We start from the raw sequence: 27777 nt of genomic DNA, 5'->3' as shown, positions 1-27777 counted from the left end.
ATTTAAGACCAAGGTTTAGGGTACCTTGTAAGTATCTCATAATATGTTTTACTGCCACCAGGTGTATCTCCTTAGGTTCACACATAAACTGACTTAAAGCATTAACAGCATAACAGATATCTGGCCTTGTATTTAATAGATACATTAGGGACCCAATCATCTGCCTGTACTGAGTAGGATCAGTGGATTGTGATTCTGCTGCTGCTTCTTTAAGTTTATGTAAGTTGGTTTCCATAGGAGAGGTCATGGGCCTACAGTTTAGCATTCTGAATCTCGTCAAAATGTCCAAGGTGTACTTTCCTTGGTTTAGTACAATATTATTGGAATTCTACCATACTTCTAACCCTAGGAAGTAATGAAGTAGTCCCAAGTCCTTCATATCAAATTTTGTGGATAGATCTTTCTTGCATTGATCTATAAGGTGATCATCTCCTATGATTAATAGGTCATCAACATATAAAATCAATATCAGCATATCACCTTTATTTCTTTTGTAGTAGAGATTAGGATCTCCATCATTTTTAGTGAAACCTAGTTTTGAGAGATAGGTGTCAATTCTTTCATACCAGGCCCTGGGAGCCTGTTTGAGCCCATAGAGAGCTTTCTTAAGCCTACATACATGAGACTCTGCATTATGAATTTCAAACCCTTCAGGTTGCTCTAGGTAGACTTCTTTTGAGATCTTACCATTTAAAAATGTTGTCTTAACATCCATCTGGTGTACCTTCCATCCCTTTGCTGCTGCAATGGCTAGTACAGTTCTTACCGATGTATATCTGGCAACAGGTGCAAATGTTTCTTCATAATATATTCCTTCCCTTTATGAGAACCCTCTAGCTACAAATCTGGCCTTGTGTTTTTCAATACTGCCATCTGCAGCATGTTTGATCTTGAAAAGCCATTTAGATGAAACAACAGATTTCTTAGTTGGCCTAGGAACAATCTCCCAAACATCATTCTTCATAATGGATTGATACTCTTCAGACATGGCATCCTTCCATACTTGATGTTCAAGTGCATCTGATACATTGTTTGGTTCAACTTTAGAGAGATCATTCATAAGGGCAACATAGCTAGTGAATTTATTAGGCTTTTTACTTTCCCTGAAGGTTAGGCTTTTTACTTTCCCTTAAGGTTCCTGAAGGAGCAGCAAGGTTCTGAGCTTCTGTTACAATCTTGGTGGCCCATAGTGGTCTTTTCTTGAGTTTTTTCTCTAGGTGGGTTTTGAGTTTCTCCTATAGTCTCCTCAAGATTCTCCCTCTAAAGCTCAGGAGTAGGATCTTCTTCTATGTTAGGAGTAGGGATATAGATTTCAGGTTCTATTGTACTTTGGGCTCTTTTGAAGGCTAAGTCTTCTTCAAAAATTACATCCCTACTAAGTTCAATGTTTTTTTGACCTTGTATATAAATTTTATAGGCCTTGGATGTTTCACTATATCCTACAAGTATTCCCTTTTTTCCAAAAGGTTCTAGTTTTAGTCTTTTCTCTTTAAGTACATGTATATAGACAGGACACCCAAATATCCTAAGGTGGCTAATATCTAGCTTTATTTTGGTGAAGACTTCCTTAGGAGTTTTATCTTCAAGGTGGGAGTGAAGACATCTGTTTTGTATATATACCGTAGTGCTAGTTGCTTCTGCCCAAAGTTTGATATTTAGATTTTGATCAAGGATCATGGCTTTGGCAGCTTCTACAATAGTCCTATTTTTCCTCTCAGCTACCCCATTTTGTTGAGGATTATAAGGTATTGTTAACTCCCTCTTAATCCCTGAATTTTTACAAAAATCTTTAAATAATTCTGAAGTATATTCCCCCCCATTGTCAGTTCTTAGGATTTTAATTTAATTTCCTGAGTAGTTCTCCGTTAGTGATTTGAATTCTTTAAACCTATTGAGGATCTCTTCTGATTCTTTACATTTCAGAAAGTAGATCCAAGTTTTCCTATAGTCATCAACAAATATTACATAATACAAAAATCCTCCTAGAGAGGGTTCAGACATAGGTCCACATACATCACAATGAACTAATTCTAATATTTTGCTTGTCTTCCTAGTACTATTTTGGAAGGCACCCTTGGTATTTTTACCTAGGGCACATCCCTTGCACGCCTCTGAATGATATTGCTTCAACTTAGGTAGACCTGTGACAAGATTTCCCATAGATGATAAAGCCCTATAATTCAGATGGCCTAGTCTTCTATGCCACACCTCATTTGCATTTGTGGCTTCATGAATTAAGGCTAAGTTGGGCTCTGTGCATAGCTCATACAAATAGCCGTGTCTTTGTCCAATGACTTTAGCTTTCTTGATGGTAGAATTTCATCGCTCTTACCAGGCTCAAGGGAATCCTCAACCAAAATCTCTTCCTGATTTTGAAACTATTGGCTGTGTTAGCCCAATAATCTTCTAAATCAGTTCTGTGCTCAAATGTCATCCCTTTGACCCTTTTTATTTTGTGGAACGGATCAAAATTCTTCCTCGCCTTGTATTGATAAAAGGGATACCAAGCCAATTCCTTCTCAGCAGTGGCAGCAGCTTGTGATGATGGACATGTTTCCAATCCATTCCCAATCGTGAGAGAGGAGGTTCTCACCTTCTTCTGCTTATCTTTTTGAATTGCCATATACCCCTCCAATTGCCTCACAACCTTGAGTAACACAACTCGGTTGGTAGGGTAAGCTGGAAGCTTATAGATAGACCCGATAAACCCCTGAATTCTAAGGTAAGTGAACTTCAAGTATTGGATATACCAATATCCAAATCTACTGATGAAGTCCATAGACTCTTGAGAGAGTCTCTGATGCAGTCCACCTTGCAACGTTCGTGTGATGTACATGAGAAATGTATCATTCACCCTTTTAAAATGGAACTTTTCTTCAATGTGGAGCTGGGGATAACAATCATAGACTGGAAACTGGTTTTCCTTGTTTCCCACTTCCCCTTTGCAAGTGAGACCTCTATATCTGTAGATTCTAGCCAGGGAATAAAACAGGTACGATGAAGAAGGTCCTATTTGCTTCCAGGTTCTTTAGCTGGCTATCCAGGTTGTCATTTATCATCCAAGCCCAGTCTATCATCTTCACTCCATTCATTATTTCATTAATAAAATAATACATCCAGGGCTTGAACAGAGCACCTTGAGGATTCCCCATTATCCTGTTCAGCAGAACGATCATATCTCCGATATCTTCCTTGAAGTATGCTCTCACCAAGCTCTTCCTTTGAAGTTTGGAGGCACCTTTCCTTGGCTTATCCAGCCAGGAATGATTGACAATGGTGTCATATTCCTCCAAGTGATCTTGATACATGCAATCAGCTTCATCCTTGGTCACGTACACAGCGTTATGATACTCTGAGATTTTGAAGGTTTCTTTGATGGCCTCATCACTGATGTTCGCCAATATTCTCCCATCGGGTGCAACAATATCTCTATTGGCGGGGTTGTAATGCCTAGCACATTCAGCTACTAATTCGGTACATTGCATGGTGGGAAGAAAACCAACAACATGCACGATTTCACTCTTCATCATCTTTCGTGCGGTTGTGGTAGGCACGAGGTTGTCCAAACCAAACATTCACTTTTTGAATTCCCTCAGATTGATGTGCCTGAGGTTAGTGTCGCTTACATTCTTCCACTTTGAAGTCATCCTTGACTCAGGAGGAGCGTCTTTGTCCACTTGAAATTTCATACTGCCTAGAATCTGCAATTAGACAATGAAGCGTAAGTTAGAAATTAATTCGTGAATTGAGGAAAATAGGGGCTGCGAATGGCTACGTGTTTGAAGATTTGATTTCATTTTCATACTTAGCCAAAAAAATGAATTTTCGTATATAAATTCTTCAATCCTAAGGACGACTATGATCACAATCCAACACCAAGTGTTATAACTTCAAAAACTCTCTTTTACTTAGTCAATAAAAATGATTTTCCTTCATTAAGAATTCGAATAAATTCACTAAAATCATTTTCAATGACTCTGAAAAACTCAGAAAATGCACAAATCTGCATCGTAAATTCAACTTCACCTTCGAATAGATTGAAATAAGGCTGGAAGTTTCTCAAAAAACTCAGAAAGAATGAACAATTCTTCCTTATACCAGCTGGCTTCACTCAAAAATCTGTGAATCCTTTGTCAAGAAGCTTGTCCAACTGCAAACAATATTGAAATTTTCTCCAGATGAACTCCAATCTGCAAACACTTCTTTATGCTCTCCTTAGCTAAAGAATTTCGAACTTCTTGGTGTAAGAATGAAGTTACAAATGATGCATTTGTAATGAAGTTGAATTCCTAATTAGAAACACGCAAAATCATCCAACTCGTGTTTCTAAATCTAACTCAAATCTTGGGAAAGTGTTGTCATCTTCTTTTGTTTGAAAATCCTTTACTTGTGCAAGTTTCTAAATTGTTTTTAGTCCATAAATTCGAACTACGCTTACCATTTAGCATCTTCAAAAAGTTTCTAATCTGGAACTCAGTCTGAAAATCCTTTTGATCTGAAAATATCTTCTTTCCAATTTTAATTTTGAGTTTCCATGTTGACTTTTCAACTCGATGATCTTTGAAAATCTCTATTTCCAACTTTCTAATTTGATTAGGAGTTTGATTTTTGGGAAGATTTGATGACATCACTCACATTCTTGTTGACTTTATTTGACTTCCAAGAGTAGGGCGGAGTTTTGAATGTTCAACTTCATACTTGGGCGGACTTTTAGAGGCTCTCTTCATGGGCGGCCTTTCTTCTTCTCACCATGCATGGCGGACTTTTATGACTCCACCATCTTCTTTATCAAACTTGGGCGGACTTTTCATTACCTTCTCAAGGCATAGGGCTGAGTTTTGAAGCTATCCAAAGCGGACTTTTCTCTACCTTCACAAAGCATGGCGGACTTTGGATGCATCTCCTAGGGCACACTTTAGAGTGACCTCAACACATGGCGGACTTTGGATGCATCTCCTAGGGCGGACTTTGGAGTGACCTCAACACATGGCTTGTCATGTCCCCTCTTTAGCTCTATCTAGCAGAGACATGTGAGTCAGCTTATTTTGGGGTCTTGTAGGCTGACAGTGGTGGATAGAGACTCAGTGAGGATATTCAGTGTTTGGGATTTGGTATTCTGGCAGTAGTGAACCAGTTTGGAGCAGTTCCTTAATTTTAGGAGGCATTTCCTTCTTTTGTGGAGGCTGTTCCTACTATTTAGGAGGATTTGACAGCACCCAGGGTTGGGTTACCATGAGACTATTCCTTGGGTTCAGTTTCAGGAGATTTGGGTATGTTTCCTAGCTTCTAGAAGCATCCCTAGATTTTAGGGACAAGATTGCTCGAGGATCCATGATTTCCGACAACAATCACAGACAGGTGGCAGGCTCCGTTTCAGACTTGTGGAGTCAGATGAGCATTATACGGCTATTTGGGATATATTTTTAATACTTCCTAAGTTAGTGTCTTATTAATTAAATAAAGCTATTTATATAGCTACTTGGAGTAATATGGGGATTTTGGCTTCTTCTGGTCAGGCAGGCATATGTGTTATAGCTCGTTGGAAAGGTCTTGAATTATTATAACTTATTTTCATCATCCGGATACCTTCTGGCACCTTGAGTTTTGTTATTTGACGAAAGGGGTGTTTTTCCTATACATAAAGGCCTTTTTCATTAAGAATATGCCATTATTTAATAAAGGTAAAAGCATATTCTCCCTTTAGGGTTCGAGTAGCTTTGAGAGGGAGATAAAAGGAGATGTTGGCTCATTATTTTATTATCTTTTTACATCTTCAAACTAGGCATTTGTGAATTTGCTTTGAGGAGCGATTTCTGGAGAACTGGGATGCAAACCCCAGAGCTTGGATATTGGGACACAAACCCCAATAGAAGGTTTCAGCAGCTTCATTTGGTTTCAGACTTTGATTGGAATGCAAGTTCAGCATTGGAAGAGCTTTGGCTTTGGACGTAGGGTATATTGCTTCGCACGTGGGAGTTCCTTGGTTGCCTGGATGTGACTGCAGCAGTCGTACGGCCTCCTTCCAGCTGGCACGTGGGTTGCTGATTGGTATTCATCAGCCATCTCTTTTCAATGTGCGTGGATGGTCTTTCTTGCAGCCGGCAGCATTATTTTGGTTGGTAGATACTTTGCTGGCATATCATTTATGTATTTTGCCTGGTACGATATCATGTTACTGATGATGATGATGTTGTTTTATCATGTTACTTCTGATTACTGCTTGCTTTATGCTAATGTTGTTGGTAGTTTAATGTATGCAATGGTTTATACTAGACCATATATAGCCCAAGCAATGGGAGTTCTAAGCCGGTTTATGTCTAACCTAAGTAGAGAGCATAGGACTTTTGTTAATAGAGTGTAGCTATTCTGGATTGGCTGAATATTATATTATTGCACATTATTTTCCAGCCTATTTCATATTTGCTGCTGTTGTTATTCATTGTTTACCTATATCTGGAAAAATACAAACAAAAACAAAAGACACAACCTTTCTGCAACTTTTGTCTCTTTCTGAAAGATCATTTAATAAACAGGAAGAATTTATTTTAAAACAAATAATTAAAAATTACAGCCTGCCAGCTTAAAAGATCCATCAAGGATCTTTCAGTGGTATCAGAGCCTTGATCTTGCGAGCCTGTTGGGTGAAGATCAGTAGTTTGATTTTATTTTGAAGCTTGGTTGCAAACCAAATTGGTCATCATGACAGGGTTGTCTAAGAATAAACAAACAGGGAAAAAAATTGAATAAGACACTCTAAGGGTATGACTTCATCAACTAGTACAAAGAGGAGGTCTCCTGCAAAGACATTGAATGATACAGTTATGAACAACTATGACAAGTATTGTTCCCTTCCGAAAAAGATACGTGACTGTTTTTCCTTCACACAATTCATGGGAATACCCGATGAAGAGGACTTGATGCTTTTGAGTCCACGTCATCAACCAAGGAGGAAACATGAATCATTTGAGAACCAAGGAAGCAGTGGAGGAGCAAAGGAAATGATGTCTGCAAATGAGATTGGCAGAAAATTAGTTGATGACTTTGATAGCCAGGCAGATTTTATTGGTGAAAATAAAATCTCAGCATTAGGGAATAATTCATATGAGACTTCTACATCCTTGCAAGGTGTCTTACAGGTGGATTCCGTTGGAGAGTATGACAGTAGAAACAGCTCTGAAGGAATGAATGTTGAGTTACATGAAACAGATGCATTCTCTAGTGAATTAGTTGACTCTATTGTTGAGACCAATTCCATACATGAAGAAAAATCAGAGGTTAGCATGAATGAAACAACCCATCATAAATCAGATTTTGTGTACTTTGGGGCAGCAGATATAGAGCATTGCCAAAGGTTGAATGGAGATTGGTTAGATAGAGCTATGCAAGCAAAGATGTTTGCTACCCAAGCAAGACAGCACTTGCAAGAGTTCAAGGAAAGATGCAATCAGCTTGATAATGCAAGAAGACAAAGAGAGTCATACATTAGATCATTATTTCTTCGAAGGGAAGAATGTGCAGATGAAGAGCTTAAAAGGGAAAAGTTTCTTGAGGTAAGCCCACAAGAAGAGCATGTTACATTGTGTGAAGAAGAAAGGAGGTATGATTCAAGAAATTCAGTTTGGTCTAGTTTGCCTTATGAAGTCTATGACTTCCTTCTTTTAGAGAGCCCCTTGAAGACTCAAAACATTAATGCTGATATTTACACACTTGATGGACTAGCCACAAGTGACATATCCATTTGTGTGGAATGGAACATATTTCATTTCAAATTGGCTAATCATGCATCATCTACAATGAAAGGACAGTTATTAAGGTCACATGAGGCATTTTATCTTAAAGAGCTTATTATGGAGTCCAAGAGATTGTCTTCTAAGAAGATCTTGCATTTTGATAATGTTTGGTTTGTTTTGCATACTACACCTTGGAGACAATTGGTAAGGAAAAGCATAGGAATCATGGAGGTGAAGGTATGGATTAGATTAAACGTAGCTATGGAAGCTATAAATCCATGTTACTTGCAGCAGGGTACACTTCATAGGTCAACATTCATGAAAGGAGAACCTACCCTCAAGAGCAATACAAGGAATGGCAATGAAGACACCTTGGGAAGGTTTGAACATAATTCTGATTTCCTAAATTGGGACATAAATATTTTAAATTCATATGGGCACAAATCCAAGAAGGATAGTGAAGACAACTATACCATGGTTGACATTTATGAAAGGATAAATAAGCATGAGGTTGTGGTGGGAACTTCTATTTGCCCACAATCTGATTTTATAATAGCAGTTAGAGAAGAACACAAATCAGTTTGTATGTTGATGTCTCACCTTTATGATGTTGACACTTTGCTTGAGTGTAAGGATGTCCTAGTCTCAAGTCTTGATATGTTACTTGATTGGGCTGCCAAGTGTATGCAAGTGTACTCTTGCATTGAAGTTTTCCAAGGTAATGGAAGAAAGGCTACAATCATTCCTAAGTCTATGATTAAGGACAGCAGCATCATCCTCTTTCAATTACATGAATTTGCAGATCCTATTCATGGAGCAAGTAGTGAAATTGAATTTGCAAATGTTGGTATACATGATACATTGGTTAAGCATGGTTATTTTGATGATGTCTCTTCCAAGAGGACTGGATTTGTTTATATCAAAACAACAGTATTAAATCAGTCTGAAGAAGTTTGTGACGTACACTACTCCATACATAATGAGGAGCAAGACTTATCTTATGCTGAGTTTGTAGTTGATGTTGACAGCAGTACTTCAGTTGAGACAAGAAAAATCAATAACACACCGACAATAGGCATATCAGCAGTGAACAAAGAGCCAAGGAAGCTAATGGTTATTGTTGAAGATGTGGCAGCCAAGAGTGTGTAGGTACAATTCAGTGTTGAAGACTTCAGAGGAAACATAAGGAAAGGTAATAACAATGAGCTAGCAGCCCATACTCATGTAGAAGACAATGTTATCGAGTCATCTAATGTTGGCATTCAATTTTGGGAGGATAGACATGGGACAAGTCAAGAGTTGGTGATGTTTGATGATTCGAAAGAAAGTATAAAGGAGGAGCCCAAAATTCTGATTAGAGACAACAGTTGTCTACATTCTCATTCTCGAGAGTTTGCCACCACGATACATGGAATAACAAATGAAGGATATTCTATAAGTGATAGCACTCAAAATGCTTGTGTTATTTTCAATAAAGAGGTACTTGTAAGAGTTGATGACATGACACAAATGCATGACAGTCATTCTGATGTTTATAACAGCAGTAAAATAACTTTTCTTTTTCAAGTTAATGCAAATTCTAAGCATGAAGAGATGAGTGCTAGAGATTCTACCATGGGTATTACACAAGGTGCATTCATGTTGTGCGATAAGCTTGATGATGCATCTCACCATGGGACTGATTTTATGCGCTTTGGAGCAGCTCAGATAGAACAGTCTGGAAGGTTGAATGAAGGGGGTCTAGAAAGAGCACGGCAAGTTAAGTTGTTTTTTGTCTAGACAAGGCAGCACTTACAACAAATCAAGGAGCGCCACAAACGTTTAAATCAGGCAAAACGACAAAGAGTTGCATATCTTCAATCACACTTTCTTCCAAGAAAAGAAGACTTAGAGATTGAGCATAAGCAAAGTAAGTATGTTGATTGCAAACCAATTTTAGAGGAGTCACATATTGCATCATTGGATTTTCATGATGATCACAAATTTGAAGGATATGCAGTCATGGATGAGCACAGTGACTTTATGGATATCATTCGTAGTGGAACAGCCACCCAAGAAACAATTTTGTTTGGTGATAAGGGCATCTACAATTCTTCTTTGGATGTGTCACAAATTTCATGTGATATGGCAGCTATGTGTTTGTTGGTTGGTGATTCAATCTTCCTTGACTCTCTGGTAGTTAGTGGCTGTCCTACTGCGATTTCCCATGCACTTGCAGATTTATCTTGGTCTACATCAGCTCTTGAGTTGCATGGGAGTGTGAAGAGATATGACTACTTGATGGACATTGAGATCGGGATCGATATCCTTGGTTGGCATTGGTATAATAACATTTACAACCTCATTCATGATGCTGGTCTAAGTTATAACAATAGCTTATGGGGAGCTGAGAAGCTCAAACCTCATTTTTACAGACCATATAGAGTATTCAAGCGAGTTGGGGAGGTTGCTTATGAGGTTGAGTTACCACTTGGCAGTAAAATTCATAATGTGTTTCACGTGTCATGCCTGAAGAAGGCCCTGGGAAAACATATTACAGCATCACCCAATTTGCCTCCCATGGATGAGGAAGGTAAATTGACTCTGGTTCCTGAGGAGATTCTTGAGGTGAGGGAACGATGGCTAAGAAACCGGATGATTCAGGAGTATTTGGTACGCTGGAGAGGTCTTCACATAGAGGATGCCACTTGGGAGGGTGAGTCTATTTTGCAGCATCTAGCTTTGCAGTTGCTTGTGGGCAAGCATCTCCAAGAGGGAAGGACTATCATGTCCCCTCTTTAGCTCTGTCTAGCAGAGACATGTGAATCAGCTTATTTTGGGGTCTTGTAGGCTGACAGTGGTGGACAGAGACTCAATGAGGATATTCAGTGTTTGGGATTTGGTATTCTGGCACTAGTGGACAAGTTTGGAGCAGTTCCTTAATTTTAGGAGGCATTTCCTTCTTTTGTGGAGGCTATTCCTACTATTTAGGACGATTTGACAGTACCCAAGGTTGGGTTACCATGAGACTATTCCTTGGGTTCAGTTTCAGGAGATTTGGGTATGTTTCCTAGCTTCTACGAGCATCCCTAGATTTTAGGGACAAGATTGCTTGAGGATCCATGATTTCCGACAACAGTCACAGACAGGTGGCAAGCTCCATTTCAGACTTGTGGAGTCAGATGAGCATTATACGGCTATTTAGGATATATTTTTAATACTTCCTAAGTTAGCGTCTTATTAATTAAAAAAAGCTATTTATATAGCTAATTGGAGTAATAAGGGGATTTTGGCTTCTTCTGGTCAGGCAGGCATATGTGTTATAGCTCGTTGGGAAGGTCTTGAATTATTATAACTTATTTTCATCATCCGGAGACCTTCTGGCACCTTGAGTTTTGTTATTTGACGAAAGGGGTGTTTTTCCTATACATAAAGGCCTTTTTAATTAAGAATATGCCATTATTTAATAAAGGTAAAAGCATATTCTCCCTTTAGGGTTTGAGTAGCTTTGAGAGGGAGAGAAAAGGAGATGTTGGCTCATTATTTTATTATCTTTTTACATCTTCAAACTAGGCATTTGTGAATTTGCTCTGAGGAGCGATTTCTGGAGAACTGGGACGCAAACCCTAGGGCTTGGATATTGGGACGCAAACCCCAATAGAAGGTTTCAGCAGCTTCATTTGGTTTCAGACTTTGATTGGAGTGCAAGTTCAGCATTGGAAGAGCTTTGGCTTTGGACGTTGGGTATATTGCTTGGCACGTGGGAGTTCCTTGGCTGCCTGGATGTGACTACAGCAGTCGTACGGCCTCCTCCCAGCTGGCACGTGGGTTGCTGATTGGTATTCATTAGCCATCTCTTTTCATTGTGCGTGGATGGCCTTTCTTGCAACCGGCAACATTATTTTGGTTGGTAGATACTTTGCTGGCATATCATTTATGTATTTTGTCTTGTACGATTTGTAGCTATTCTGGATTGGCTGAATATTATATTATAGCACATTATTTTCCAGCCTATTTCATATTTGCTGCTGTTGTTATTCATTGTTTACCTATATCTGGAAAAATACAAACAAAAACAAAAGACATTTCTGCAACTTTTGTCTCTCTCTAAAAGATCATTTAATAAACAGGAAGAATTTATTTCAAAACAAATAATTAAAAATTACAGCCTGTCAGCTTAAAAGATACATCAGGGATCTTTCATGGCGGACTTTAGATCTCCCTCTACATGGCAGACTTTAGACACCTCTACATGGCAGACTTTAGACACCTCTCCAACATGGCGGACTTTGAAGGCTTCTTTAGGCATGGCGGAGTTTTGAAGGTCTTCAACATGATTAGCACCTTGGGCGGACTTTTGATGCATCTCCTAGGGTGGACTTTGGAGTGACCTCAACACATGGCGGACTTTAGATCTCCCTCTACATGGCGGACTTCAGACACCTCTCCAACATAGCGGACTTTGAAGGCTTCTTTAGGCATGGCGGAATTTTGAAGGGTCTCCTTGAGGGCGGACTTTTGATGACATGGCTATCTTCACACCTTGGCTAGGCGGAGTTTAAATGCATCACCAAGGGCGGACTTTTGGAAGGTCTCCTAGGGCGGACTTTCTTCACTTCTCATGAGGGCGGACTTTGAACATCCCTCCATCCTCGCATCTTGGGTGGACTTTTAAGGCCTTTCCACCAAGGGGGCGGAGTTTTTACTACCTTCTCAAGGCATGGCGGACTTTTTCCACTCCACAAGGTATGGCGGACTTGGCATGTATCTCCTAGGGCAGACTTTTGAAGGTCTTCCTTGGGCGGACTTTTGGTCTATCAAGGAGAGAGGACTTTGGTGCTACCTTAAGCAAGGCATAGGGCGGAGTTTTTTGAAGCCTCCACCAAGCATGGCGGACTTTGATGTTCCCTCCAATATATGGCGGACCTTCATACTCCCTCTTCAAGGCAGACTTCTGATGCCTTCACCCCATCATGGCGGAGTTTTATGACCTCTCCATTCCATCATGGCGGAGTTTCTATTACCTGCCATAACACTCAACATCATCCATTAGCCAAACTTAGAAAAAAAATTTGGAAAATTTCAAAATTTCACAATTTATCCAAATTTAACCAGATTAACTTGAAATTTGAAATCCATACTCAAGCAAACCATCTGAAACATCATGACCTCTAAAATGTAGGAAACTGGCTTTTTAGGTCAAAACTTGAAAATTTTGGATCCCAATCGAAGCGGATCAGTGGTATCAGTGCAAACCCTAGCTCCCCATTCCGAAAAAGCAAAAAGTAGACATTCCTAAAAAATAGGGAAAACTTTCTAAAAATAGCCATACCGGGGATTGGGCTAAAAATGCCAAAAACAAAACTTCCTATAAAATAGGAAAAAGCAAAAAAGCAGACTTTCTAAAAATAGAAAGTTGTTCAAATTCGTCCAAATCAATTGCGATCTTCGTCCTTCGGCCTTTCTAGGCACTTTGACGCTGTCTTGACTCTAGAATCGCTTGGTTTGCAAAAACTAACTTTCAATCTCTGGGACTCGAATTGTTCAAAATTGAGCAAGGCTTGACAAAACTGAAGTGGAAGGCCACGAGGCACTAACAAAAACCCTAGAAAGCAGGAAAAGAGAGGGCCCCCATTTGCAATGGGGTAATGTGTGAAAAAGTTCACAACAAGACCACGAACAAAAAGACGCAGAGAGAAAACAAAAACTCAATTGTGTGCCCCTATAATGATAATTGTATATTTAATAATGAAAACGGAGTTTACAATATATAGGCATTTGCATTACAATGTCTCTACACGAAACAAACATAAATAGAAGCAAGAATTAGAAATTAACTAAACTAACTAAGATGACCATTAAAGAAACATTACATTATTTTAATACCCTCTCTTAATGATCATCATTCTAACTGCCCTACAGAAGACAATATGCAGGTTTTTTGGTCACTAATGCATAGAAGGCTGCCCCCTTCTCTTCAGAACTTCTACGACATGAGTTTGTTGTTGAGACCCTCCCTAATGGTGCAAAACTTCTGGAAATGAATAAGATAACAAAATCCTTCCAACTTGATGCTAGGAAACAAAATTGTCCCTCTTTGTAGCCAAAGATATCAAGAAGAACTTCTCAAACTGAAACCACTATTTTGAGGAGAAAATCACCAGAACTGCTTCAGAAAAACAACCATGATTTTGTTCAAAAAATCACCAAAAACTTTTGCAAATGAGAACTACAACCCAAAAACTGATTGCAAGAAACCACAATTTTTGTGGAAAAAATCACCAAACCTTTGATATGACAATTAGATCACCCATGAAAAACTTCACGATTTTTGAGGAAAAAACCAAGCAAACCATCCAATGATTTTTTTTGTCGAAAAAAATCAAAAAACTTTGAGACCAACAACACTAGAGGAAATCAAAAAGCTCCCTTGGGCTTGAAGATGAAGTTCGCTCTCCTAAGTGAGCACATGAAGTAACCTTCTATCTTCTTCGATGCAAAGGCTAGCAGCTAAGGACTCTAACACTATCCTAAAAAGCAGAAAAAGTGGGGTTCCCCATTTGCGATGGGGCGATGTGTGAATACCTCACAACAATTCTATGTAGAGGCCCCGAAAAATTTGCCAAACCTTAAAGAATCCCATCAACCCGCTCTAATACCATGTAATCCTAATTGAATATTTAATAAAGAAAATGAAGTTTACAATATATAGGCAATTGCATTATGATGTTTCTAAGCGAAACAAAGATAAACAAAAGCCAAAATTAGAAACTAACTAAGATGACCATTGAAGAAACATTACATTATTTTAGTAGCCCCAACTGACTTGCAAAACCCAAAATCGGAAATATACTAACGGATACTATATAACAACGATGTAAATGATATAAATGAAAGAGATCAATGATAAAGAGAAACAAGCAAACCTCCATGTGCTTGAATATCTTCAATAAACCTGCACACACACAAAAGGGGAAAAATGTTTGGGGATGTTTGGTGATTTGCATTAGTCAAATCCCCATTTTGGTGTCTCCTCCACCTCCATAATGGCCCGATAGATAGATAGATCAAAGACAAATACATAGATAAATGATTAAATAGATAAGGGATGTGATAAATCCCAAGATGTTCAAAGACACGAGATATATTACCAGGAAGGCTAGAGGAAGCCAAGAGAGTTGCATAGACTGTTGTAGCACGTTGTTGGAAGTTGTTAAAGCTGGAGAGAGAGAGACAAAAGAATGCAAGAAATTGCCAAATGGAACCAAGCAAGAGTGTGAGGAATGAAAATAATAGAGGTAGAAGTGAGAAGAGGAGGGAAAGAAAGGGTTGTCGAGCCATTTCGGAAGATTCTGAGTCGTTTCCACTGACCTAGGTAAGTGACAAGTGGCGAAACACTCAAAAATGAACCTTGAACATTAAAATGTTGTAGAACGATAGCAAGGTGCGCTAGTGTCTAGACAAATCATGCTCAAAAACAATGTGTGGCAAGAGAAACAAGGCAAATATAACGCAAGAAGGTAGCTGCTGAAAAAAGGCCTCTAAGCATCTTGAGAGGGAAAAGGTTGATGCAAGGACTGAAATGAACCTACTCAAATGCTAGGGGAATGGACACTAAAGTGGCTACAAAAGTGTAGGTAAAATTGCAAAGAGGTATGCAATTTCTGACTCTACACCAACACAATAAAGGTGAAACAATTAAAACTCTAGGTCTTTTGCAACCTTTATCTATTTTGAGCCAGAGATGGGAGGCAATATCCATGGATTTTATCACAAGTTTGCCTAAATTGTCTCAGCAAAAATGCACTTTTTGTGCTTTGTCACACCTATTTGTATCAAGAACTATAGAATAGGCTTCATAAATACTATTTACAAACTACATGGGACTACAAAATTCATAGTATGTGATTCTGATCCTATATTTATAAGTAATTTTTGGACTAATTTTCATGTTTTGGCATTCAACTTGCCTATAGCTCATCATATCATCCACAATCTAATCAAAAAATTGAGGTGGTCAACAAATGCTTGTAGTATGATGTCTGATGTTTTGGTATAGATAAACTAGAGAGATAGGTGCAATTGCCACAACTAGCAGAATGGTGGTATAACACTGCTTTGCATACTTCATCTAAAATGTCTCCATTTTTGGCACCATATGGGTAACAACCACCATCAATCACTTCTTCCTTATTACAACCCCAAAGTTTCAAACTTCAAAAAATACAAGAACACATCCAACATCAACAAGAGGTACTTGCTAGTCTCATGTACTTGGCACAAAATCATATGAAACAAGTTGATCAACACCACAATGAAACGACTTCTGAAGCAGATTGGATCTTTTTGTAATAACAACCATATAAGCAAATGTCACTAAAACAATAGAAGAAATGCTTGCACCCATGCATTATGATCATAATAAGGTGTTGCAGAGGATTGACTATGTAAAATATAAATTGAAGTTACCTATGTCAACAAAAATATATTCAATCTTCTACATTTCATGTTTGAAGAAGGTTATCAAACAAAGAGTTGCAAACATAAATTGAGTTATCAGATCTTAATAAGGAGGGCAAAATAATTTTGGATCCTAGGGAAATTCTTCAAACACACACGAAGTGTTTGCAATGAAGGGCAACCACTGAGTATTTGATCAAATGGAAGAACTCTCCAAATGAAGATGCTACAATGGCAAAAAGAGGATTTTGTACAAAAATATCTACTGTTGATTATTCTAACTCCTCGCAACACCATAGAGGAATTTTTCCCAAGATACTATAATGCACTGATCTCTTATAATTGGAAAATTTGTAGGCATGATTGAAATTTCAACATAAATATACAAAAGAAAATATCACAAAAGTTAAACAACAAAACTAAGTCCACAAACAAAATGCTTGTGCACAAACAGTCCAATTCATGTGCAACTAGATAAAACAGAGAGACAATAACAAAATAAAAAATACACCAAGAAATGGACATTGTTTAGAGTAAGATATAAAACTACTTCAAATGTGTGAATAAATTATTTCACCTGTAAGAGTCTTGGATACCATTCCCGGAGCTTACTAAAGGCAGAATCAATATCACCACTCCGAATAAGCTTTAGATCAGCCAAAGACAATAAACCAGGTTAAAGTGGCAAAAAAACATTTTATTGCATTGCAAAAACATTTAACAGAAGTAAGACAAAGAACAATCACCATAGATTTCTCACGTGCATATTGTACTGCCAATTACTCTAAAGTAAAGCAATAATAATCAAAAGGCATGAACATGAACAAATGGAATAATCATAACATTCAAAGTAAAAAGATGATCAGTAAGCTTATTTATTTATTGAATTCAAGGACAGATCTCTCGAAGCCATAGAAAATAACTTTAAGCAGGAGAAAATTAAAATTAATAAAACTCAAAGAGACTCGTAATAATATGGACAAATACATATAAATGAAAAACAACTAAAACTTCATCTTGATTTGTTATTGAGAATATCCCTGTTAAGACCATGATAATAAAAAAGCTTCTGGAAATATAATACAAATAACTGAAACTCAACCTACGTAATTCATAATCAGAATCAAAACAAGTATCCATAGGGTGATCTGAAACGTAAGAGATTTCATTAATTTATATCACAGGTCTCTCTAGAAGCCTTTTGGTTATTTTTATGAATAATGGAAGCCTTATAAATCTACTTATACCACAAAGTTATCCCAGTGTTCTAACCTCTAAAGCATACTCAATGTATTTTTTTCATGACAAATAGTTTGCATTCAATATATCAAATAAATACTATCCATCCCATGCAAATGAACTTTATGATAAGCCAAATGAAAAGAACATTGACACATATGTATACCTTTCGTAATAACTTGCGTTGTTCTAATGCATAGATCTCTTCATTTAAAGACTCGTTATTCAATTCTTGGGGCGAAAATATTACTGGAGGAAACGTGTTTCCACTTGCTGTATCAAAGCATTTAAGTGTGTCTTGATATCCATAATGCATCAAATAAGACCGAACAATTCTGCCAGCATAGAAAGCAGATGAATACATGTGGAAGTCAAATGGCATTTTCCATTAATAAGCTAAAATTCAATTACGTATTATTCAAAACTAAGGTTTAAAAAGCCATAGGCCTGAAACTAACTTAAATTACTCATTTACTGTCAATTTAAAATCTACATCATAGTACACTAACAATTCTACTATCTAATCAAAAAACCTTAAATCATCATGAGGTGCTTGGAAGGAGAAAATGATACAAGAACTTATAAAATGTTTTGATTTATTCAGACAAATCCACTTGTATCTGTCTAGTTAATCGTAAGAAGCCTACAAGTACCCATATGAAGAAAGGAAACCCTAATATCCAATCCCCAACCAAACCCAAAATCACACAAGTGTTTCTGAGCATATCTAAAGAAAATGTCATATCAGGATATCAGAGAACATGGTGAAAGTTATTATGAGCATGTTTTCTTGTTCTTTTCCTTCTATTGTGTAGTATTTTCAACTGTAATTCTTCCTTAAAAAAACACGCATTGACACAAAATGGGTAACACTTCTACTCATTCAAGGAAAGAATGGCAATGACATTACTTAAAGATTATCTCAAACAAACCCCATATAGTAGGATCGAACCTAAAACCCACGTACTTCAGTCTGTATTGGTAATGGAGTCCATATGCACACAACAAACACAACATATTTACTATTTAGCAGCTCTCATCAATAGAATAGCAATAACCACTGACAAATTATTCAACGCATGCTCTAAAACAACGATATGTATATAACCACAATAGAAAGTAACATGCAATGCCAAAAGGAAGCATCTCTCAAAGGTCATAAAAATATCACAAAACAAATCCCAAGAACTTTACAAACCATTTCCAGAAAGAAACCTAATGGAATCAACCTCATTTTTATCCATCCGAATACCACCAACTGATTTAAGGGTATGTGAGAAAGAAATTATACTTATATTTTAAGTACCCATGAACAGCATTTCCGTTATATGTACTTTTACTTGATAATCTCTCTATTTCATTGTTAAGTAAACAATATGGCAATATGGACCAGAGAAAATCAAAGCATCCTACACCTTGGCTAGTAATTTAGTTGACAAAGGCTTATGCTCAAATAAATAAAATATATACAAAGAGAGATGTAAGGATAAGGTAGTTTATTTGGCAAATAACAAGCTAGATGAATTGGCAATCATATTTTGTTGGATCTTTCAAGATTTCACTATGTCCTGGGAAAAATCATCAACAATGTTTACAAAGGGAAGATTGCCGAAGAAAGTCTGGACAGAAGTTTCCAAAGCAATACCTCTAAGAAATATATTTTGAACTAGTAAAAATAAAATAAAATAAATCTCTACAACACTAAAGAGACTTTACTTAACTATGTTATCTGTGACAGCCCATAATGGCACAAGAAATCCTTTGCTGTCGTGACCCGATCAAAACATTAAATGACTCAGCAGATCACAAGATGAAATTGTCTTACAAAGTAAGACTTCACAATTTCATGGATCATAAGAACAATCGCCTGTTGACAACAGTCAGAATATTGTAGGTCAAAGACAATGAGACTCACTGTTTGATCAACCCTCTTCCCCACTTAGCAATAGTGGTCTCCTCTAAAACAGGATGATTAGTTAAGAAAACAATAAAATATTGGAGAAGCGAAGAGACATGAAAAGTCATGCGATTTGATAGGAAGGGGCACTGCCCATTCAGCGGTCACAACTTGAGGGAAGGTCACAACCCTCTGTTGGTGTACATTTTATCATATACCAAACATTAGAATAAAGTACTCAGAGATGATTTATCATCTCTTGAAAAATAACCGCTTATGCTAAGATTGTTAGAAGATCTTATATCGATTCCAAGGTTTCTTTTGTCAGGTATTGACGTGTGGATAAGCTCAATGGGCGTTGTGATATGCTGGTAATACACAAAGGGACTTACGCTTGGCTCGTTCAATTCAGACAATGAAGCTTTGTCATTTGGGACTTGGATCATGAAAAACTGAAAAGGAGACAAGTGTTTAGAAATTCTAATCTATTCCTAGGAATTCAAGAGACGATATTGACTAGGTGAACTCGATAACCACACTTTGCTTCGCCTCACTTAGGACAACTACACAAAGCAAATGCAATCTTCTAGGATGTGCTTATGATCGGAAGTTAAGCATACACAAAGGAAAGCTCACACTAACTTTACACAATGAACAAAAATCATATGTTCATCAAAAGTATGAGCGGAGATTCACCACAAACCAATACTTATCAAATCTTGCATTCATCTAACATACATGAAATAAAATCTAATCTATTGTGTTGAAGAAATTGAAAACCTTGCCAATCATTCAGATAATAGAGATTACAAGGCCTCAAAAGCACACAAGCAATATATTATCCAAAATAACTTTCTCACAAGAATGTTTCAAAAACTTGACACCAATCATTCTGATAATAGAGATTACAAGGCCTCAAAAGCACACAAGCAATATATTATCCAAAATAACTTTCTCACAAGAACGTTTCAAAAACTTGACACTTTCCAAATGAGAGAAGGAAACCTTATATAAGCACATAGAAAATTAGAATGGCCGAGATCGAATAGTGATCAAGGGCCCGAATTGAAAGATCAAAACCCTAATTAGGGTTTGTTACAATAACTACCCCTCAACCAATGAGAAAATTACATTTGGGGACACTTATCCTTCTTGCTAAATATGAACCAACAATAAAAATAGAAGGTTATTGCATTGTGAAGTGTGCCCTCTAGAAGCTTCTGTGGATAAATCGAGTTCATTGAATCTAGACATGCTCACTTAGAACAATCTGATTGGATGGAAGATGACGAGGCGCCACCTCAGCGTGTTGGATATCCTCCCGAATTCTCCAATTTGTGCAAAGAAATCGTCGAAGTATGGAAATTTGATTCTTCTTGTCACCATTTGATTCTGATTGGGAGCTTGTCTTTAATTCTTCAGGAGATGAAATCCTTCAAGAAGTTGTCCTAATTGCTTCCATAGGTCTGGTGTTGTAGATGAAATTCCCCAAGAAGTCTGAAATTCTTTTCTATATTTTCACCAAGTCTGAGAACTTTTTCTTTCTTGATGCTTTGAGATTCTCTCAAGTGCCTTGAATTTGGAGAAGAATTCCTCTATGCCTTCGCCATAATGGAGGAATTTGGAATTTCTTTCCATGAAATAGTTTTTCCCATGCTTAGCCAAATTTTGGCCATCTTTATACTCGGACAAACCTTGCTCGTGGTCCTCTCTTCAATTCTAAATTTGGATTGAAACTTCGTTTGTGTTTTCTGCGATGATCCCGCCTTCAGCTGTCATCTATGACCTGCAAAAATTAAAGGGAATAAGTTAGAATCCTCATTTTGAACGTGAATTTTGAAGGTATATGATGGCAGAGTGTGCTCTGATTTTCCAATTCACTCAAAGAACTTGATCTGATTTAAGAATTTGGAATTGAAATTGACCCTTAAGAAACCTGGAAATGAAAAACTCAATCTCCAAAAATCTGTGAATCAAAGTTGAAATCAGATTCAAATTCTGGAAAATATGTGAAAATCAGACTAAGTCCTGAAAATCTCCTCCAAAAGCTTGAAAAGTAGATTGAAAATCACCAAATATGCCTTGAATCTTCATCAAAAGGTAAGGAAACAAACTAGAATGCCCCTGTGTTGTGACCATTTCACACATCGCCCCATACCAAATGGGGACCCCCTCATTTTGCTTGTTTTTCGCTCGTTTTCGCTTTTGTTTTTAGGGTTTTGTCAGTTAGTTGGTCGTCTGGATTTAGGGCTAAGCCTTAGGGTTTTAAATTTTGCCTTTTCAAGCCAAAATCCAGTCATTTTTGAGAGCTTTTGAGCTTCTTTTCTAGAATGCAAATTTTGAATGCAATGATTTCGCCAAAATGGTCTAATTTTCAATTGGAATGTTCATGCAGAGCTTAAACTTGTCTAAGTGTTGACCGTCAATGTGAATTTTTGTCTGATTGAATATTTTGGCCAAATTTTGACTTTTTTGAATTTTGATCCTGGGCATTGGAATTGATTTGTTTTCGCCTTGTGAAGTGTTAAAATGTGAAAAATCTTGTTATTTTGGCCTGTAGGAGCAAAATCGCTCCTGTCCCTCAGTGAAGGACGGGAGCTCAATTTCAAATATCTCATCATCCTTGCAGAGTCCAGACAAATTTTACGTTTGAAATGATAGAGAACGACAAGATCTTTCATTTGAATATAAATTGAAGATTTTCATGAGCACAAAAATGCCTCCAGGAGGAAAATCGCCCCTGTCCCTCAGTGAAGGACCGGAGCTACAATTCAAATTTCGCCTTGTCCTCGCAAGATTTTGAGAACTTAATGATTTGAGGACGTCCGAAGGAAGATACTTTGCCAAATGAATATAATTTGAGATGCAAAAACGAAGGAAAATGACCTATATTGACTAAATCGCTCCTGTCCCCCTCCAAGGGACCAGGGCGAGGTACCTTGTAGCTCTCGTCCCTCTCCCAGGGACCAGAGCGATTTCCTTCATTTTGCAAAATCCAGACAAGGGTCGAGGCAAGTTTACGTTCAAAAACGAAGGAGAACATGAGATGAGCACATTGAATATAAATTGAAGATTTTTGGGACGTCCATACCACTGTTAAATGCCTAGTTCGCTCCTGTCCCTCAGGAAGGGACCAGAGCGATTTTTGATATAATTGCCTTTTTTGCAAAATTACAAACAATGTCAAGGCATGGACGGATCGAGTAAAGAAGGACGAATCCGTTGAATATAAACTTAGAGCATGGCAAAGTGAGATGAAAGCCACAAGGGATAGTTCGCTCCTGTCCCTCTCCAAGGGACCAGGGCGATACAATGGTGATGATGCGTCCCTCCAAAGTTCAAGGTCGTCCCTCCAAGGTTCAAGGCCGATCCAAGTCAGGACGAAGGGTGGCGAGGACATTTCAAGGCATTTCCATCAAGCGCAACGTTGCAAAGGTCATCACATGGAAGGATTTGCACTCTAAAAACCTAGATCGCTCCTGTCCCTCAGGAAGGGACCAGAGCGATATCTACATAATGGCGTAAATTTCAAAAGGCAAACAAGTTTCAAGTTACCAAGAGGGTCGAAAGGACATCATTCCACACAATGAAGATAATTGCGAATTGGTACAAACAAGGACAAGCATATTATGATGAACTTCGCTCCTGTCCCTCAGGAAGGGACCAGGGCGATATTGGATATATTGGCCAATTCATGCGAGATTTACGTAAGGTCAAGGTTTCGCAACGTCTTGGAGGATCCATGGTATGATAGGAAGATGATACACGAAGATTGCAAACGTAAAATAAACACCAAAATGAACATAGAGCTCACATCGCTCCTGTCCTTTGGACAAGGACCAAGGCGATCTCATCAAAGGCACTCATGTTCCTTCAAAACGAGGCAAGGCGAGGACAAACAAGGCAAGGGACGACGTTTTGAAGGACATTGCAAAGGAGATCGAAGTTTAAAAGTCGTCAAGATCAAGGAAAAAATGTGGATCGCTCCTGTCCCTCTCCAAGGGACAAGGGCGATGATCCTTATAACATCGAAGGTACCTTGCAAAAGCGAGTGGGACGTGCGCAAAGGACACAAGCAATGATATTATTCGCCTTACAATGGAGGTACGAAGGTCAAAGATACAAGATGAACATCAAGACATGAAGATCGCTCCTGTCCCTCTCCAAGGGACAAGGGCGATGTTAGGCCAAACATATGATATTCTTTGAAAATCACATTAAGACAAGGACGCACAAGGTTTTAAATGGCATCTGGAAGATGACACAAGGAAAGGATCGTACCAAAATGGAGAATTTCAAGCAAAAACCTTAGGATCGCTCCTGTCCCTCTCCAAGGGACCAGGGCGATGATGGTCATAAGATGCACTTGCTCGCACAAGAAAGAGATTCAAATTCGAAGGACCACCAGATGATCGATTTGGGACGTGGAAATGAAGGAGTTGAACGTTGAAAACGCAAGAATCATGCCAAAGATGGTGAATCGCTCCTGTCCCTCTCCAAGGGACCAGAGCGATGAGGTACGTCCCTCTATTTACATATTTTTTGGCGCCAAATTAAACAATTCGAATTTACTTTAAATGCTAAATCAATTTAAAAAATTGAAAATCCATTTTTTATTGGCATTTAATACGGCGTTAACATTTATTAATTATTTTTGCCTTATTTAAAAATCGAAATTTGCAATTAAAAAACGCAAGGCATTAATAGTTAATTAATTACTTAATAAAAATCGAATTGGAGCGCTCATATATGGAAGTCGGCCTTGTTATGTCATTGCAAATCATTTAAAAATCGTTTGAAATTGTTATATCTTATCAAGTCGGCCTAAGGGATAAATCGATGAGAGCGCTATATATAGGGGGGTGAAAACTATTATTTTCACATCATTATTTTACCTCTCTACATGCGAATTAAGGAAGACGAAGAAAAGTGTTAAGTGTGTTCAAAGATAGTGCGAATATTATCCAAGGTGGCGCGAGTTTCATTCATCCAAAGGTGGCGCTAGTATCATCTTGTGTGCAGTGCGAAGTGTGTTTGAAGAGGTGCGAATTCCATCCAAGGTGGCGTAAGCAATCAAAGGGTGGTGCGAATTTGAAGACCACGCTTAAGGCGAATTTGCTAAAGACTTGGAGATTTATTTGTGCGAACTTGAAGACCCATTTGAGACCACGTCCAAGGCGATAATTGGAGATCACGTTCTATCCAGAGGTGGCGAAGTCAATTTTGAGGAGATCATATTGAAGATTATCTCATACCTCAAATTTTGCCTAGGCAAATTTTGTTTTTGCATTCTAGAGTTAGCTCTCTATCGAGGTATGGCGATTTAATTGTTATTGTTTTATTCATTCATCGTCATATTTCAAATTTTGAAATTTTGATCCTTGAATTTCTCCTAGCTCAATCGTTGTATTTTAGGAAATGATAACTCTAGAGACTTATCATGAGGTTTCCTAAAATTTATCTCTCTTATTTGCGTTATTTATTGCAAAATCTATTTCTTACAATGAAATGTTGTGTAGGTATGGCGACCCCAAAGGCGGGAGCATCCACCAGTCGCTCGGCTCTCATGAAAGAAGATCAGAAGACTGAAGAAGTGGAGACCAAGATCGTGTCCAAGTGGACCAACATTGGAGATACCAACTTGGGGAACTTTAGCACGAAGAAGTTCCGAGAGGTCCCTTACATCGGCAAGCCATCACCTGTCGCCCGGAGAATAATAGAGAGTGGCATCATTAAGGCGGCCGGTTTTCCTCCAGCCATTCAGTGCCACGAGTTGATGATCGAGTGTGCCCGTCATTACAATCCACAGTCCAGGACAATTGTGTCCAATGAGGGAAACACTTTGGCGTACCTTTCAGAGGAAGCCATAAGTGAAGCCTTCCATCTTCCAGAGCACAGGGACATGATATACAAGAGCATTGAAGGAGCCACATCAGTGTACGATGATGATCCAGATGCTTGCCTAAGCATAATCAACAAGAACTGGCTACTTAAGAGTCGTCCCCGTCTGAGCAAAGTACCGAACACACCACACAGGATTGATTTTCAAGAGGAGTACAGAGATTTGATCACCATGCTCAACAGAGTTACAGGGGCACCTCATGCCTTCTATTTTGAGAAATGGATGTTTTACTTCATCCAGGTGATTGTTCAAGGAAAGGGTACCATACATTGGGCTAGGATAATTAGCCATTGCTTAGACGTACAGTTGAGAAGACTCAGGGCTACTAAGTCCTTCCACATGAGTTCATACGTCATCTATGCCTTAATCAGGAGCGTTGAGTACGCAGGACTACCTCACAGAGGAGTGATTGGAAGAGGACCCGGCGAGGTCAGAGTTTGTGAATCCTATACCTACTTGCATCATCCACCAGGGAAGAACTACAAGTTAATCAATGATACTTTCACGATGAACATCACCAGGACGTTGCAAGGAGGGATTCACAACAGATTATCTCAGGATGCCCAGGAGTTAATCAAGAGGTACGGTGCTTGGTTCATTCAATTTCCCAAGTTCACTTACATTAGAGTGTATGGATGTCCTTTACCCCCATACATGTTGCCGAGATACCCGACAGACAGAATTGTGTTACTTGAAGTAACAAGGCAGTTGGCAGCATATGTGAAGGCATTCAGACACAGACATCAGAATGGAGTTCAGGTACCTATTATTTTGGGTAATTCAGTTGAGGTATGTCCCAATGTCTCAGCCATGGATGACGCAGAGAGGGAGTTAGCCTTGTATCCTTTTTCATCTTTTGCTTGGAGGAATAGTTTTGATCCTCATGGACATTTAGAGGAGACAGTCGGTAGAAGATTTAGACATGAGTACCAAATTGAAGATTTTATGATGAATCTCCTAAATGATCTTGAAGTGAAACGCAAGATACATTCTAGATTGCCTTTGGATTTCATCAGGAAATGTAAGATTTACAGAGTAGCCGACCAAGCTCAGGACAACGGCAGGCACATCCAATCTTCATATGATAGGGAGAGCAAAACAATAAGTTTGAATTGGAATGAGCCCGAAGCCGTGGATTTAGATGATTTGATGGCACCAGTCTTGTCTTGTACTCGCAGATGGGTAGACATTCAACATCAGAAGTTGAGAGAACAAGGCATAGCCATGTCTTTTACTTTGGAAGAAAAACCAGCCGAAGGTGGAGCAAGTGTGAGTGAAGGCAATCCCAATCCTAGGAATTCAGGTGAAGGTAACCTTCGATGTGCCAGTGAGGGCAATCTCCATCCGAGAGGTTCAAAGAGAAAGGAAAGATCAGAAAAGAAAGAGCCTTCCAAGAAAAAGCAAGGTGCTAACAAAGACCAAACACCAGGTACTTCTTCCAGGCCAGAAGATAGAACAGTTCGAGTGGAAGAATCCATGGAATCGATGGTACAGAATGACAGACAGGAGGAAGAACAGGCACAGCATGTTTCATCCGATGGATCTCTCCAAGACTATGATTTAGATAATGATAATGAAGTAACATCTCCTCCCAGACAAGAAGAAGTAGTACACAAAGAAATTCAAGTTCAAGAGACAAGATCAAATATCCCAGATTGGTTGAAGGAAAGATTGACTAAGGTGATCGTAATTGAGGACGAGGACAGTGCAATCGATCTAGAGAGCCTTGTTGGACGCTCACATATGACAACAGAGAAGAAGAAGGCTACAAAGATGTCCAAGATGATTCGAGATGAGACTGGATCTAGAAAACTGCAGATAGCTACACCGGCGGCAGACAAATATGAGGGTGAGATCCTAGCAGAGGACTATCATATACAGACTATTGAGTTAGGACCATCCACAGCAGAGCAGACTCTAGATGATGCCACCGACACATTTGAGGCACTGAAGGATAAGTTTAGAGAAGAAGTAGAAAAGAATAGAAAGCTTGAGAGAGAGGTCGGTGCATGGAGGACGTATTTCAGTCACATCAATGAACCTTTGGGACGTCAGGATCCAGTTAGATCACCATTGCAGGCATTGCCCCTTCAATCAATCAATGAGGCAGAAAGATTCAGGAACCTGGTCCAGCGTACATGTGGTTGGATGGATAGATCTCACACGGTGGCCATTGAGTTTGTTACAAGGATGTCGAAGATCACCCATCAGGCTATCCAAGTCCTTGAGATAATCCACAGATTGATGGCAACAGTAGCTGCATTTGCCCATACCAAGGACGTTGTCATTCCTGTCTTGAAAGTTATAAGACACACATCCAGAAGAATTTTAGCACAAGAGAGGATCTTGGAAGGTGATTCTCACAGTTTGTTTCAGTGGTCAACCTTACTCCATATAAAGAGTGTTCTCTTTGAGGACATCAGTGTTAGATGTGGTCAAGTTGAGGAGGTGATCAATCCGATCCAGGACAGAGTATTTGAGGTACTTCGTACCATTCTTGGCAGAAGGATCGAGGTCGAGACAGATGTGGATTTACAAGAGTTTGAGGATAGAATCACGATCATCTTTCG

The 27777-nt window shown here is 38.6% G+C and overlaps 1 protein-coding gene across 11 annotated transcripts in view; it reads right to left on the bottom strand.

Moving 5' to 3' along the window:
- LOC131040412 (ran-binding protein M homolog) overlaps window positions 1-27777 on the bottom strand; it is a 179128-nt gene that overhangs the window by 24740 nt on the left and 126611 nt on the right. For 9 of the 11 annotated variants that reach the window (XM_057973335.1, XM_057973325.1, XM_057973353.1 and 6 more), the window contains 2 exons: window positions 17575-17743; window positions 16747-16815 (listed from right to left, as the gene is read on the bottom strand). In XM_057973335.1, the coding sequence (XP_057829318.1) occupies window positions 16747-16815; window positions 17575-17743 (238 nt within the window). The remainder of the gene's footprint in view (window positions 1-16746; window positions 16816-17574; window positions 17744-27777) is intronic. The other 2 variants (XM_057973386.1, XM_057973393.1) reach the window with 1 other exon arrangement.

Source organism: Cryptomeria japonica, chromosome 3 (genome assembly GCF_030272615.1).
Source record: "Cryptomeria japonica chromosome 3, Sugi_1.0, whole genome shotgun sequence".
Lineage (NCBI taxonomy): Eukaryota > Viridiplantae > Streptophyta > Pinopsida > Cupressales > Cupressaceae > Cryptomeria > Cryptomeria japonica.
Note: the sequence above shows the minus strand (reverse complement) of the source record. Positions and strands in the feature narration are given on the sequence as shown.